Below are 16,655 nucleotides of genomic sequence, written 5' to 3' on the forward strand. Positions count from 1 at the left end.
GTATATCTTCTTTGGAGAAATATCTCTTAAGTCCTTTGCCCATTTTTCAGTTGGATTGCTTTTTATTTTGAGTTGTAGAAATTTAATTAATTAATTGATTCATTAAATTATGGTGCAAAATGGTGGTTTCTTAAAGCATGGGGACAGGATCTGTGGGCAGAAAGAGCTGTGGAGGTGTAGGAGTTTAAAAAAATACATCCTGGGGTATTAATTCTTTATCAGATATATGATTTGCAAATTTTTCCTCCCATTCTGTGGGATGTCTTTTCACTTTCTTGATAGTGTCCTTTGATGTACAGAAGTTCTTAATTTTAAAGCAGTCCAATTTATTTTTTTCTTTTTTTGAACATGCTTTTAGTGTCATCTTCAAGAAATTACTGCTAAATCCAATGTCATGGAGACTTTCCTCTATGTTTTCTTCTAAGAGATTTATAAGCTTAGCTCTTATATTTAGCACTTTGATCCATTTTGAGTTAAGTTGTATATGTGATACCAGATAAAGGTCCAACTTCATTATTTTGCTTGTGGATATCCATTTTTCCCAGCACCATTTGCTGAAAAAACTGTCCATTTCCTATTAAATGATATTGGCACATTTTTTGAAAGTCAATTGACCATATATGAGAATTTATTCTGACCTCATTTTGCACAAGTAGAAAATAGACCCTATAATCCTCTTATAGGTGTGTAACAGATACTTTGTAATAATGTATATGTACAGAGGACAGAAGGACTCTGCCAGAGAACTACCATTGGTAATACAAGGATATGATAACAAAAGAAGAAAAATGAATACCACCAAAAAAGGTTTCAAGCATATTTTTATTATGGATAGGTAAGTGTGGTTTGCTGTGGCTAAAGATATGTTTATAATGGATGTACAAGCTTTTCTATATACCAAAAGGTATAATATTTTTCTTTTAATACTGAATAACATTTCTCTGACAAGGGAATTCTGAGTGGGCTGAGCCTATTTTAAATGGCTAAAGACTTTTTTCTTCCTGAATGTTGCTTTTAAGACTGGTAAATTGAAGTCTTTTAGGTCCAAACACAATAAATTTAAGAATAGTGAGATAAAATCAATGAATACTATAAAACATGTAATTCCTATGAAGAAGAAATAATGGTTTTTATAATTTAAAACAGCAGCAATTTCAAAAGATTTGCTGAATTAAAACTTTACAAAATATATATATATACATAGTATCATTCCAGATGATCATGGATTTTTTAAAAATAGTATATCACAACCCCAAACTCTATCCCAAACCTACTACAGGAAGTAGCTGGCCTGTAATATTTTTTACAACACTTTAAAAAATAAAAACAAAAGAAACCTCCTAATTCTCTTGTGCATAAGCACAGGTTACTGTGTGCTGGCTTTGATTCCATATCACAAAGAGAATTTTAAAATAGAACAAGGACTTCACATAAATAATGTTTTACTTGTTATTAAGCATGTAACCAAACAAATTAAAATAAAGTACTAACAACCAAAACATATCTTGATGTAACCAGTACATACACTCTTAAAGAATGACAAAGACGAAAAAAGAAATAAAACAGTCTATGAAAGCCACAAGCACCTTGTTTTAGGAAGAGCACCAAGCAACATAAAAAGGCAACACGTAAGAGGTAGTGTACCACCGGCTAAGATGTATATGCCCATTGGGGACCTGAATACAGCTTAGTGTTTGGGAAAATAAGACATGTTGGACTGTGGCTTGTGATTTTTAGACAGAAGCATCACACATGTGGAAGCATTAGCCAGTATTGCTCCATAGTGCTCTGCATCTCCAGCTGTCTAATGGGTACTTTGCTCTCAGTCAAAAAATAGAGGCTACCCTGAAGAATTCCATGTTTATAAATTTTCAGTTCTAGGGAATTCTCTAAGAAAGCTCAGATCAATATAATTTTTTAAAGAATTAAATACTTTATCAATTATAGTCCTTTAAAAAATGCCTTTTCTCCTTCTTTGGAGGAAATCTTTTCTTCCTGAGATTCTTTAAGATTTAGCCAATGCTTTATTCCATGCATTTCACAATGATAGTATCTCTCTGTCTGTATTTTTCCCTCTGCAACAATTACCTGGCCAACAGCACAAATTCTGAACTAATTCAGAAACCTTAGAGAAAGCATACAGAACTGCTTTCAATGTAGTACTTCCTTTTGGTTTTGAGATGAGGAAGTTTTTGTACTTCAATGACTGGAAGCTGATTAGGGTCCTGGGTGTGAAAAAGGAATTTTGCCTTATGCCAGCTGCCATCTTGAATCTGTAAAACAAGAACAAAATGCTTTGATATGTAATCATGTCATCAGAAGTTGTTCTCAGCAGACAATGCCCTTCACTCTCAATGAAGATTTAGTTTAAGAATTAGAGATAATGAATAGGAAGTCCCTAAAACAAAGTAAATGCTGGCATAGAGTAAGTGTGCAATGCTAACACTCACTATGACTAATTGAAAACATGGGTTCATTCTTTTCTCCAAATGGCAATGTGTGTTCTGATTTTTCAGTCCCAGGGACTAAGGCTAGGCTTCTGCTTCTGTTGTCTGTAGATCACTGGACCAGGTATGAATTAAAAGGCTGTACTATTCCTAATATGAGTAACACATCTGTTCTCTGTTCCTTTATTTGAGGCTGATTCTTTAGGATGGGCATTCTTGGAGGAAAAGCAATGAACTGTCTCAACCTCTCTGTAATTTAGGCAAGAAATAACCAAAATTGCTTCATTAGGAAATAAACTATAATTCTGTTGAATCACCGTTAAGGTTTCTTTTTTTCCAGTCTGTGGTTACTGTTTATATAGTTTCTTTCCTCTCTTCTTTCTAGGTCTTTCTGTTTTTTTTTTTTTTTTATCACTCTATGTTCTTTTGTTTCAGACAAATTCTACTATGGAACAAACACATATCATAAAATCTCTTATGATTAAGATTCAACAAGATAAAATAGAGAAACACAATTCGCTAGTTTTGTGAAGCTTTTTATTAAAAAGTTGATTCACTTGTTTATAGAATTATGATATAAATTTTAAAATGTGAAGAAACCTCAGTGATTATTTAAGCTTTAAATTTCATTCACTAGTCATCAGCTTGGTGTGTGTGTGTGTGTGTGTGTGTGTGTAAGACACTATTAGATTACCTCGTTAAGTCTTTTAAGCAGTATTTATTGGATACTAAGTACAAGTGGCACAGCTGAGTAAGATGTAATCCTCTATTTTCTAACAGTCCTTGGGAAATATGAAGCTGAATAAATCAGCTCTGGATTTTGAAGACTAGCAGCTTATAAATCTAGTTGGAGAGGGGAAACATGAACGTAGACATAACACAAGACAACATATGGTGAGTACAGTATAAATAATGTAGACAGTGAGCGCTAAATTCCTCATTTCCAACTGAAGTACCCAGGGAAAGGTTCATGAATTCAGACTTCAGAATTTAAAATGGGCCTTCAAGTATGCCTAGTACTTCTACTTGGTTAGAGAGGTAGAGAAGGCATTTCAGAGAAAGATAATGACATGAGTAAAAACAAACATACAAAAAACTGTTGGAAAAGTAGATGATTGCCAAAGTAAGCCTACATGGGGATGAAGAGCAGATTTTGATAGAAATCCAGGTACCACCATTCTCTTTATATATAAAATTTGAAAAATAAACACTTACCTCACATAGTTGTAAGGATTAAATGAGATTTCAGTTAAGCAGTATAGTGTGGCATAGATTTTGGAGTTATACCCACCTAGGGTTTATTTCTTGCTCTCCACTAATTAGCTACATGACCTTGAGCAAGTTATTTAGCCTTTCTGTTTCTTCATTTTCTTACCTATAAAATGAAACTTCTTTATAAAGCTCTTATAATTAAATAAAATAATGTATGTAATACAGGGTAACTGCTATATAATAAGGTCCCAGTGACTAATAGTAGGGATTATTGTTGATATTATTATTGTTATTATTATTAATAGATCAGTTTCACCATACTTTAGGGCGAACAGCCACCGAAAGCCCAAGCTAGAAAGGTTGGGGCCGGACTATTTTAAGCGCTAAACAAAGAGCGGATAAGTTTAGATTGTATCTCAGAGATAGTAGTGAGTCATTGAAAGTTTCTGGAAAAAATTATAAAATTCAAATGAGTTTGTTGATAATATTGATCTCTTTGCTTTTAAAGAATGAGCCATATATCTCTGTTTGCCTCTCATTTTTCAAATTCTCAAGCACAATTTGTCTGAAAATAAAATGTGAAAAAGTAGAATTCCCTGGAAATGGTAAGAGATGTTAAATCACGGGCTTTATGGTGCACAAGAGCAAGAAACCAAGCTACTTGAAATCATTAATGAAATGTATGTGATGTGGATGCTCTTTCTAACAGTGTTGGGAAACTCTTCTGTAAAGTGCTAGATAATAAATGTCTTAGGTTTTGTGAGCCACAGTCTCACATTTATTTAACTCTGTCATCCCTGTGTGACAAAAGCCATAGATACTGAGTAAACAAATGAGTGTGGCTATGTGCTAATAAAATTTATTAACAAAAACAAGTGGCAGGCGGGGCACCTGGGTGGCTCTGTTGGTTAAAGCCTCTCCCTTCTGCTCAGGTCATGATCCCAGTGTCCTGCGATGGAGCCCCACATCCAACTCTCTGCTCAGCAGGGAGTCTGCTTCCCCCCCCCCTCTCTAACTGCCTCTCTGCCTCCTTGTCATCTCTGTCAAATAAATAAATAAAATCTTAAAAAAAAAAGTGGTGGGGTGGATTTGGTCTGTAGTTAGCCGACACCTGCTTTATACCAAAACATTTTAAAATTATAGATTTTTTATAATATTAGTTGTTTAATTGTAAAACAAAAATGGGCTATTTTTCAAATATCAATTGGTAGGGCGAGTCAATATGCAATTTTGCTCGTATTTAGTTTCAGGAATAGGAACTGACAAAATGAAATACAACAGACTTGCCTCTATAACCTGTCTTCCGTATATAATGAGATGTAGAATTACAGTAGTGAAATATAAGAAATAAATCTATTTATTTATATGCTCTTTCTATCCATGCAGGGGTAATATAGATATTTCATAAGAGCAATAAGAATTAGATTTATGTATTAACATCTGTTCTGCATATAAAAATCTATGGATGACCAGTGGGTGTTACAGAAGTTGACAAGATACGATACAAGCAAACGATTGATTCTGAAAAATGTAATGTTATTACAAATAGGGCACCTTAAAACTTATTAGCCTCTGGATCTTCAGTTTGCAATTAGAGTCTTATCCCCATTATTTTAATTTTATGTCCTTTTCAGTTTTATGTTAGCTATATTGAACAATTCTAAAAGTTGCCATCCCTTACCTTGCAGTCATCTGAAAGCACCTTAGGTTCAAGTAGAGTGTTTTCTTCAAAAATCTGGCCATTCCATCCCTTGAAGCCAACAGACAATCCTGAGCCATTTGGCTGAGCACTTGTCCACACTGGGGTGTTTAGACAGTGAATGGTGATGATATGGGTGGCTTCTGAGCTCAGTAAGTGAAGGAAGTTCATCTGGACTTTTCCAACTCCAAACTCCAACTAATGTCATAGAAATAATATCCAAGTTATAAGATGTGGCAACTGAATAGCTTATAATTTGGGGGAACCTGAGGAAAGTCCTTGAAATGAAGACCTGAGAAAGCCCCTTTCCTTGGCATTTAAGTGCCAGTCAACAGTATGCTGATAAATGCTTAACCACTGGCTCTTGCTAGGTGGAGTGGGGTGGGGGCGGTAATCACTGATTTAGAGCATTTTCCAGTTTCTATGGTGTAACCACTCCTACCATGGCTGACTTCAGGCAATCATGGTGGTATCACTGAACCCGGAGCTGGAAAGGGGTGTTAACAATAGGGTCTCCTGAGTCTGTATGAGCGGGCCTCAGCATACCACGAGGATACTAGACATGACCAAAAAAAGCGAGGTAATTTTCACATTATCTAAAATGCATTAGTTATTTGTTGTTGATTAATTCTTTAATAATTTCTTCCACAAAAATCTGAAATTATCTATAATTTACTTTGAAGATCTTTTTTTGAGTTTCTGAAGATAAGTTACAAGTTGTAATAATACCTTGTTGAGAAGTTTTAATTATAAAAGCATTTAAAGACAAGGATAGAATCTTATTTTTTGTGTTGCCAGCCCCTAATGTCGTTCCAGCCATAGAATGGAGTCATCAATATATGTTTATTGAAATGAATGAAGGCATGAACAAGTACTGATAATAAAGTCAACAGTGCAGGGCAAAATTGGAGCAAGGAGGTCTGACTGAAGATTTCCTAGGCTTGGAAAAGGAAGTAGATTTTTCTATAGCTTTTGACATTTTTATTATTTTATTTATTCTTTAAGCAGGCGTATGGTCATAACATAAGTGAATGAAAGTGATTTCAACAAGTAATTTATATTGATTTCCAAACATAAAATTAGAAAAATATCAGTTATGAGGTATCAGAGGGGGAAAAAAAAAGACAGGCACCAAAAAAGTAAAAGGAAAAGAGAAGAAAGGCAAAGGAAGGTCAATAAAGATGAAAACATGGAAGGATCATCATAAGGAACATTAGAATTTAAGTAGTTTAGGTTCCTTTATTTTACAGTTGAGAATCACAAACTTGTAAATTAATTTTTCTGAGCCTTAGTGTCTTTGTTGGTGAAGTGGAATATGACACTGACATGGCAGGATTGTTGTAAGGGTTTAAGGGGCCAAATGTCACTTAACCAACACAGTGCCTGGCACAGAGTAGGATATTTGGTGGCTCAGAGCATCATTTGCCAGATTAGTAGAGGGGTAGAGACTAGAACCCAGGTCCCTAATTCCAAGTCTACCATTCCTTCCACTACCTGCCCAGTCTTTCTCAGGTTGAGTTTATGGATAGGACAGATGGGAGAGTTGATTCAGTGAAGGAAGGAATTGGAGTGCAACGACTTCAGTGTTCCTATTTCCTTTGTACACACCTCCTGGTCTTCATCTGTCTTTTATGATAATCCAAATAAAAATCCTGGACCAAATCCAGGGGAATGAGAATGATCATACAGATATTTTGGAAGTAAGACTATCATGCTGATCTTCATGAGAGGAACATGCATTCCCTAGGGATGGAAGACTCTTTCCTGGTTTGAGAATAATAATGGTGAATGCTACTGTGATTAACTCGTGAAACACCCTTAATGAAGGGGGATATTTTATAAAAGGCCAGTGAAACAATGAGCAGCTAGAGAGATTAATAGACTGCACATTTTAGCTGCGCCTCTTTGTGATGGACCAAATATATAAGGGGCAGGTGTATCAATTCTTTGTTGATGAGAAGTAAGTCCTTAGTAATAATACCAAACTGGTTTAGCCAGAAAAAGAAAGAAATGCACTTTTGATTTCTTCAGGATATTATAGGTAGAGCTAAGCTATAGGTTTCATAAATGCTTGTTATAATTCCAGTATCATGCCAAACTAACTTTCATTCATGTTATTATACTTGAAAGGAGTTTTAAAAAATATTCAATGGATGTTTAAACATCCATTGAAGGGATGTTCTTTGTGCCAAATCATCAAAAATAGCAAGCTTTGTGGCAAAATTCCTCTTCTAATGATGTGATTTTCAGAAAACCTTTAGGTAACTGGTTACTAATTACAAATATTGTAGCTGTTTGGGGGATTTTTCCAAGGTATGTGTATGCATAAAAACATATGTTGCACATTTTTTGTTTTAGAGAGAGCATGAATTGGGAGGGGCTGGGGGGGCAGGGAGGGGTAGAGGGAGAGAGAATCTCACGCAGACTCCTTGATATCACAACCTGAGCTCAAACCAAGAGTCAGCTGCTCAACTGACTGAGCCACCCAGGCGTGCCCTCCCACAACATTTTTAAAAGGAGATTAAAAAAGCATAATCAGTAGACTAAGCCATGACATGCCAATCATAAAATACAACCAAAATATCAAGATTCTCTTGGAATTATTTTTAATTTTTATTTCATTTTAATTTTTTTTTAAAGATTTATTTATTTATTTAACAGAGAGCGAGAAAGAGAGAGTTATCACAAGTAGGCAGAGAGGAGGAAGCAGGCTCCCCGCTGAGCAGAGAGCCCGATGTGGGGCTCGATCCCAGGACCCTGGGATCATGACCTGAGTCGAAGGCAGAGGCTTTAACCCACTGAGCCACTCGGGTGCCCCTCTTAGAATTTTTTTTTAAAAACAACAAAAGAAATTTTCTTTCTTATATATGGCAGAAAAAGATATCTTACTTCCATTCATAAAAATCATAATTATTTAAAGTAACATTTTAAAAAATCATGCTCTTTGATACTGGGCAAGTATAGGCATATATTCTATAATTCAATACATACCTTTGCTACAGAAACAGGAGATAAACATGTCTGACCACCAGCACTGAAATTGCAGAAAACCTCAATGGCATCTGAAGGGCATCCGAGATTTGGATCAATCCAGTATTTTCCTATTAATTTATTATAAAACATAAAAATATTTAAATTACATACTAAAACATATTTGAACCATCATTACAAATTATCATACTTTAAACATATCTTTACAGTTTTAACTGTGAAAAAACTTAGAAGATTATAAAGATATTTACATTCAGTCCATGAATGGAAGGAGTAAATGTTATGTAACATTGATACCAAAAATAGTATATTTTTCACATACCTATCAATTTAAGGGCATTTCAACAACAAAAAAGATATAATGGTTGAATTTATTGCTTCTTTCCACAGATGAACTCATCATCTTAAAGGGAACTGTCTAAAGTTACATAGTTAATAGAAAAGTTGCAGTTGATGTGGTATACTTGTCCACTTCCGTTCTATGTCATTATAGATTTTAAAAATAAATATACAGAAACAACATCAATCTCCTGAGGTAAAATAATATCTTCACGATAATTGGTATAAAAATAATAAAACATCCTTTGTTTCCATAGAAAGAAAATGTACAATTCAATGGTTATCACTTTGGGGCTTTCTTCATCAGATTTCTAAGCAAGAAAAACTGAAATCCCTACAGCCAGTGTAAGCCTGCCAACCATTGTCTTCACCGAATGCCCAGCAGAATCAAATGGAGTCTTAGTCAGTCTACAGGAAATACTCAGGCTGAAAGAGTGTTGATCTAGTATCTTAATTCTGGAATAACAGGCCCAGAATATTGAAGTAGCACCTTATACTAAAAGCAAAGGCAAAGAATTTTTTTAATGAGATAGTGCTGCTTTTTTGCATTAAAAAAGGCAAGATAGTCAAACAGTATTTGGCAAATGTCATTTCTATCCTTGTCCATTCCATCCTTACCCTATTAGAAAGATTCTTCTACATCATGCTGGGCTTCCTCTCTGGCCCATTATTTTAGACTTCCAAAACATCCTCAACTCTTCTTTCTTCTACTATTCTACTAATCCTTCAAAACGAATACTTGCTGAGTTGGTGGCTCCAAAAGTAGGGACTGTCCTTTCCTGCAGGTTTTCAAACTTTGGTGGCATTAGAACCATCTGTTAAAACACAGATAGCTGGGCCCCATCCCCAGAGTTGCTGATTCATTAAGTTGGGGCTTGGAATCTGTATTTCAACAGAATCTCATTCTGGTCCAGGGACACTTGAAGAACCACTGATCTCTTGTGATATGGAAGAAAGGGGCAAAAGAAATCCAATCCTCTGGTCCCTTTTTGTTCCCTTCCCTTAGAATTTTGGACATTTTGTAAAGTTTATAGAAATGAGTGCCAGATTTTTTACCAGGATCTAATGTAGGCTTCCAATATTATCCAGTGGGTGTAAAAACATTATCTTCACTACTACCTCTTTTCTTCCAAGAAACGGTTTCCCCTTCTATTATAATAAATAATAAATTTATTTTATTAATAAAATAAGCTAATAAATTCCTTATAAAAAGTTTTCCATCAAGCACAATCCCGTTGTTTTATAGGGTATAATTCTTTGAATTCAAGCATTATGTTGTACAATGGTAACCTGGTAGGGACTTTCTAATTGTTCTCAGGATATACCGAGCTATTAATAATGCACTATACCATAATATATCTTTTGCAGGCCTAAATGTTCTAACCTAAAACTAGGTCTCTCATGAGGACAGTGCTTCTTTTGCAGTCCTTTCAAGCTCTGCCACAGCCTTTATTAGCATCGTACTCGTGGTACAGAAGGTGTAGAGATCACAGTAGGCAGAGAGGCAGGCAGAGGGAGAGGGGGAAGCAGACTCCCTGAGCAGAGAGCCTGATGTGGGGCTCGATCCCAGGACCCTGAGACTATGACCTAAGCCAAAGGCAGAGGCTTAACCTACTGAGCCACTCAGGTGCCCCAAGCCATCCACTTTCTTTGAAGATTTTAGTATTGGATGCCTATGACTTTCAGAAAATCTATGTATTAGCCAATTCTTGATGATTTTAAATTCTCATGGCTAGCACTTCCCATACCCTGGCCTCTCAGTTCCCTGAACTCTTCTGCCAAAATTCTCATATCCTTCTCCTGCTCTCCTGACTGCCCCATTCACTTCCCAGGCCATATCCTGGCCTTTTTAATCTATCACCTACAACTAGAGTTATGTCATAATCTCACCCCTTCTCTTTTAAGCTCATTCACTCTGGTGTCCTGAGTCTATCTAAAAAACTCTTCCTTCCCATCAGGACCTAATATCCATTGATACTACCACTTTTTCATCATCCCTCATCATATGTGGATCATATGTTCAATTCCCTTCCTACCCAAGTAAAAACCCTGAGTTCTTTACTATAATTACTTCTTCGAAGACTTCCTTAATAGCCCTGCCCTGCCTCACTTCAATGTACTTGTCTTATAAAGTCCTAACCTTATAGAAGTCCAATTTTGTGCCTGATCTATGCCTGAATTTATACAGCTAAAAGTAGCTGAAGGAAAACACAACTATGCTGACTGGACTCACTTTAAATTCAAATGTTTGTAAGGCTTCCAGAAAATGACACTATGTTGCCCTCTGTCACTCTCCCAGCTGATTATTTAAAACCTTTTCATCTTCTCTCAACTTTATTATACCTGTTCCTTCATTTTATTCTTGACTGATAACCTTTCAATTTTACTGAGACATCCAAAGCCATCTGAAAGGAACGTCTATAACTTCCCACTATTACATCTATTTACCTATTTGAACTTGCACCCATATATTCTGCCATCTTTGTTACTATTGTGAATATGCTGTGCTCCTATATAGGGCTTACCTTGTCTATTATACCTTCAGTTTCAAATTCTTCCTCTTATTTTTCTTTTAAGTCTAATTCTGTTTGCTGTTTCTGTCAGTTCTCATTTGTGGTGTTTTATCAACCAGTATGCCTCATTACCATTGATTGTGTGCTGGGCACTGTGTTTGAGAAATGATTTGTAGAAGTAATTTGAGCCCTAGGATGATGGTATATTTTGTAGAAGACTTTTGTTTCTATCAGAATGGGGTGGGGGTTCTATCCATCTGGAACCATCTTAGTCCAAGTTCAAAGCTTTAGATTCTGAGCTATCTTCATGATGTGAAGCTAGGCTACAATCTATATGAATGTCTCTTTTCTTCCAGTTTATGTTTTCTCTTAGAATGGAGCCCTTTGAAAGCCTAAATCCCCACACTCGGTGGACCACAGATGCTAACTTTTGACTCTTAGCCCCATAAAGCCACCAAAGGCCGTATTTAGTTTGTGATCACATGTAGGGCAAGAGCAGCTCTAAGTGTGTTCATCTCTCCATTGTCTTCTTTTTTCTCCACCATTCTTCTTTTTTATTTTTAAGATTTTATTTATTTATTTGGCAGACAGATCATAAGTAGGCAGAGAGGCAGGCGGGGGGCGAGGGTGGGGAGTAGCAGGCTCCCTGCTGAGCAGAGAGCCAAATGCAGGACTCCATCCCAGGACTTAGGATCATGACCTGAGCTGAAGACAGAGGCTCTAGCCCACTGAGCCACCCAGGTGTGCCCATTACTATTCTCCTAAACTGCTCTTGTGAAGGTCATCGTAAAACTTAATGCTACTAAATCCAGTAGCTTCTCTAAGTTTTAACTTTATCCAACAAGGACCCCATAGAACCCTTCCTCCTCAGGCAAATATTTTCTTCACTCCACATGCATCTAGTTTTCTTCCTATCAGGTATGGTTTCTTCTTAGCTTTCTTTGCTAGTTCCCCCTCATTTCCTTGATCTCTAAACACTGAAGAGCCCTAAGACATGATGTTTAGACTTCTTCACTTTTCTTTCTCCACCTACTCTTTACGGAGTCTTAAGCAGTCATAAGGCATTGGATGCTATTTATATGCAAGTGAATTCATAATTCTTACCCCTACCCAGGATCTCTCTCTTTAACAGCCTCCTACCTCCTGGACATTCTTACTTGATACTTAACAGACATCTCAAATGAATTGTATCTGAAATTGAACTCCTGATCTTTTCTCTAAAATTTGCTTCTCCATCTCTATACAGGAACTCACACTTCCATCTGTTAGTCAAAATCCTTGTTAAAGTCATAATCTATCCATCTATTTCTCTCTTAACCTATATCTGATTACCATAAAAAACTGCTGGCTCTTTGCAGTATAAACATTTTAACAGTGTTTCTTCTTCCAGTTCATGAGCATGGAATGGTCTTCCATCTTTTTGTTTCTTCTTCATTTTCTTTCATGAGTGTTCTGTAGTTCCTCGAGTACAGATCCTTTACCTCTTTGGTTAGGTTTATTCCCAGGTATCATATGGTTCTTGGTGCTATAGTAAATGGAATCGATTCTCTAATTTCCCTTTCTGTGTTTTCATTGTTAGTGTATAAGAAAGTAACTGATTTTTGTACATTGATTTTGTCTCCTGCCACATTACTGAATTGCTGTATGAGTTCTACTAGTTTGGGGGTAGAGTCTTTTGGGTTTTCCATATAAAGTATCATGTCATCTGCGAAGAGAGAGAGTTTGACTTCTTCATTGCCAATTTGGATACTTTTATTTCTCTTTGTTGTCTGATTGCTGTTGCTACGACTTCTAATACTATGTTGAACAAGAGTGGTGAGAGTGGGTATCCTTGTCATGTTCCTGATCTCAACGGGAAGGCTGTGAGCTTTTTCCCATTGAGGATGATATTTGCTGTGGGTTTTTCATAGATAGATTTTATGAAGTTCAAGAATGTTCCCTCTATCCCTACACTTTGAAGCACTTTAATCAGGAATGGATATTGGATATTTTCAAATGCTTTTTCTGCATCAGTTGAGAGGACCATGTGGTTCTTCTCTCTTCTCTTACTGATTTGTTCTATCACATTGATTTGCGAATGTTGAACCATCCTTGAAACCCAGGGATGAATCCCACCTGGTCATGGTGGATAATCTTTTTAATGAGCTGTTGGATCCTATTTGCTAGGATCTTGTTGAGAAACTTAGCAACCTTATTCATCAGGGATATTGTTCTGAAGTTCTCATTTTTGGTGGGGTCTTTGTCTGGTTTGGGAATCAGGGTAATGCTGGCTTCATAAAGAGTCTGGAAATTTTCCTTCTGCTTCAATTTTTTGAAACAGCTTCAGGAGAATAGGTACTTTAAAATATAGCCAAAGACTTGCTCATTTCTTATCACTTTCTCTGCTACCAATTCTAGTTCAACCCATCATCATCTCTTACCTGGATTTTTTCAACGGCCTTCTCAGTGGCTTCTTTTACTCTTGCCTCCATTATTATTTGTAATATATTTGCCAGAGCAATATCTTAAAAATCTAAGTCAAATCATATCATTTCTTTGCCTGAAAAACTTCTAATGGCTTCCCACCTTATTCAGAACAAAAGCTGGAGTCTTCTGTGTAGTTCAGAAGATCCTATATAATCTGTGTTTTGGGTATCTTTCTGGCTTCATTTTCTACCACTTTGTGCTTATGCACTCTCTTCTAGTCACACTGGCCTTCTTGCGACTCCTAGAACACACTAAAGACACTCACTCCCAGGGCATTCGTTGGTGTTTTTTCTGCCCTGAAAGCTCTTTCCTGTTTGCTTCTCCTCTTCCCCCCTTTTGACATTTCTCAAATGCCATGTTCTCAGATATGCCTTATCTAACTGCTATATTTAAAATTACCCTCACTCTACTCTCTATTGCATCCCCCTTCCCTGCTGTTTTGTGTTTTTCTATAACATTTCCCATCTCCTAGTGATGAAAATACTTTTGGACATTAAAGCCTTTCTGATACCTTGCAATCCATACCACGTAGCTATTTTTCTTACAAGGAAGGCAGACCTTGAATTAGATTTCAGTCATTTTTATGTCTTAAAATGTCTTTGTTTCTTTCAATTCTATAGAATCACAGTTTTATGCCTTCAAATATGGGAAAGAATCAAACAGAATTACTATAGCCAACTGTAACTATAAATATTAGTTTAGTTTTTGTGGTAATCTAGAGCAAGAAATATCTATAGAAGATAAGCATTTTATTAATATAAATATTTTCTTTGCACTTCTAGTAGAAGTATGTGTTCTTGGGCAAGAATGTATGAGAGAGTGTGTGTGTGTGTGTTATGTAGTAAATATGTATGTAAGTTAAAGAAAATACGGAATACTATTCACCCTACAGAAGGATATAACATGATTTTTTTTCCCCCAAATCAGCATATATGTTACTCTGTTGGGAATAGAATTTTTAGCAAAAACCAGTAACTACTAATATTGAATGTGCAGCTAACCTCAGACCCAATAGAAATTAAAATTAAATGATGTATTGTAGCAGACAGGGTTCCTTTACTTATCATTAGATAATTATAGCTGTTCTACTTGCTTTAAAACTTTTCCTTGATGCTTCTACTCTAAATTCATTTTTGCACCTCTGGTTAAGGATTTTGGGCTATCTCTGTAGGGACAAAAAAACTCCAAGAATACCAAACCATCTTCCTACTCAGTGACTCTACAATGATGTATTTAATTTCCATTTTGTGTAAAAACCATAAATTCAGGAGGTGTGGTGGCAGGGGTTCTACCATATTTTTTTTTCATGTTACCACTTCTGGTAGACCTGACATGTACTCCAGTTTACCCCAAAGGTCAGTCCTTCCTATTTTAATTTTTAAGATGAGTATGACATGTTCCAAGCACAAAAGGTAAGCAAATAATATAGTTATTGTGGAGTAGGAAACACTGGGGATCAATAAGGCTGTGTATAGATGGCCCTTCTTTTCACGACATCTGTATCTTTGGGGTAAATACCCAGGAGTGCAATTGCAGGGTCATAGGGAAGCTCTATTTTTAATTTCTTGAGGAATCTCCACACTGTTCTCCAAAGAGGCTGCACCAACTTGCATTCCTACCAACAGTGTAAGAGGGTTCCCCTTTCTCCACATCGCATTGGCCACGATCGCCAAACTATGGAAAGAACCAAGATGCCCTTCAGTGGACGAATGGATAAGGAAGATGTGGTCCATATACACTATGGAGTATTATGCCTCCATCAGAAAGGATGAATACCCAACTTTTGTAGCAACATGGACGGGACTGGAAGAGATTATGCTGAGTGAAATAAGTCAAGCAGAGAGAGTCAATTATCATATGGTTTCACTTATTTGTGGAGCATAACAAATATCATGGAGGACAAGGGGTGTTAGAGAGGAGAAGGGAGTTGGGGGAAATTGGAAGGGGAGGTGAATCATGAGAGACTATGGACTCTGAAAAACAATCTGAGGGGTTTGAAGTGGCGGGGGTGTTGGAGGTTGGGGTACCAGGTGGTGGGTATTATAGAGGGCACGGATTGCATGGAGCACTGGGTGTGGTGAAGAAAAAAATAATGAATACTGTTTTTCTGAAAATAAATAAATTGAAAAAATTAAAAAAAAAAAAAAGAAAAAAAGAGCAAAGACTGACCTCCCCTGAGCAAGAGGGAATTCTGGCAGCAGACTTTGGACTCGGTCTGCAACTCCCCCATGGGTTTGTAGCCTGCTGGCCTATTTTGGATTTATCATGCCCCCATAATTATATAAGCAAACTTCTTAAAATAAATCTTTCTCTAAAACCAAACAAACGAAGTCTTTGTGGAAAACTGCACAAGAAAAAGTGAAAAACTATTAACAACAGGGTCTTTGGAAGAAGAAGATTAATATCCCACTCTTTTTGGAGTCTGCAAATTCATCTCAATGAAATACAAAGAAGAGCCCGTGTGAAACACAGCTAACCAGCTTTCACTGCCTCGTTGTGAATAAGTGCACACTGTCACATCCAACAATAGCAACAGCAGTAAACCAGGGTCACCTCTCTTGCTCTACCCCCATAAATAAATAAATAAATAAATAAATAAATAAAATAAGTCCACTTACACTAAATTACTGGCTTCCCGATGAAACCAACTTTCTTTGTGGCTTTTATAATATTGACAGGTCACTACCTTTACTGATAGAACGGTCATGTGAGGGAACAGTTCTATCATGAAAAGACTAACTCTTATAGATTTGATAATATTGGGGCACCTGGGTGGCTCAGTGGGTTAAGCCTCTGCCTTCTGCTCAGGTCGTGATCTCAGGGTCTTGGGATGGAGCCCCGCATCAGGCTCTCTGCTCATTGGGAAGCCTTCTCCTCCCCACCTCCCCACCGCATGCCTCTCTGCCTACTTGTGATCTCTGTCTAATAAATAAACAAAATCTTTAAAAAAAAGATTTGATAATGTTATCAATTTTCCCCTTTAAATGC

General features: G+C 36.6%; 1 protein-coding gene across 5 annotated transcripts in view; it reads right to left on the bottom strand.

The window, feature by feature from the left end:
* Nucleotides 1-813: 813 nt before the first annotated feature.
* COL24A1 (collagen type XXIV alpha 1 chain) overlaps nt 814-16,655 on the bottom strand; it is a 411,639-nt gene continuing 395,797 nt past the window's right edge. For all 5 annotated transcript variants that reach the window (XM_045064804.1, XM_045064802.1, XM_013056205.2 and 2 more), the window contains 3 exons: nt 8,350-8,459; nt 5,341-5,556; nt 814-2,273 (listed from right to left, as the gene is read on the bottom strand). In XM_045064804.1, the coding sequence (XP_044920739.1) occupies nt 2,127-2,273; nt 5,341-5,556; nt 8,350-8,459 (473 nt within the window). In that variant the 3' untranslated portion in view covers nt 814-2,126. The remainder of the gene's footprint in view (nt 2,274-5,340; nt 5,557-8,349; nt 8,460-16,655) is intronic.

This window comes from Mustela putorius, unplaced genomic scaffold (genome assembly GCF_011764305.1).
Source record: "Mustela putorius furo isolate JIRA1106 unplaced genomic scaffold, ASM1176430v1.1 tig00003853_pilon_pilon_pilon, whole genome shotgun sequence".
NCBI classification, from domain to species: domain Eukaryota; kingdom Metazoa; phylum Chordata; class Mammalia; order Carnivora; family Mustelidae; genus Mustela; species Mustela putorius.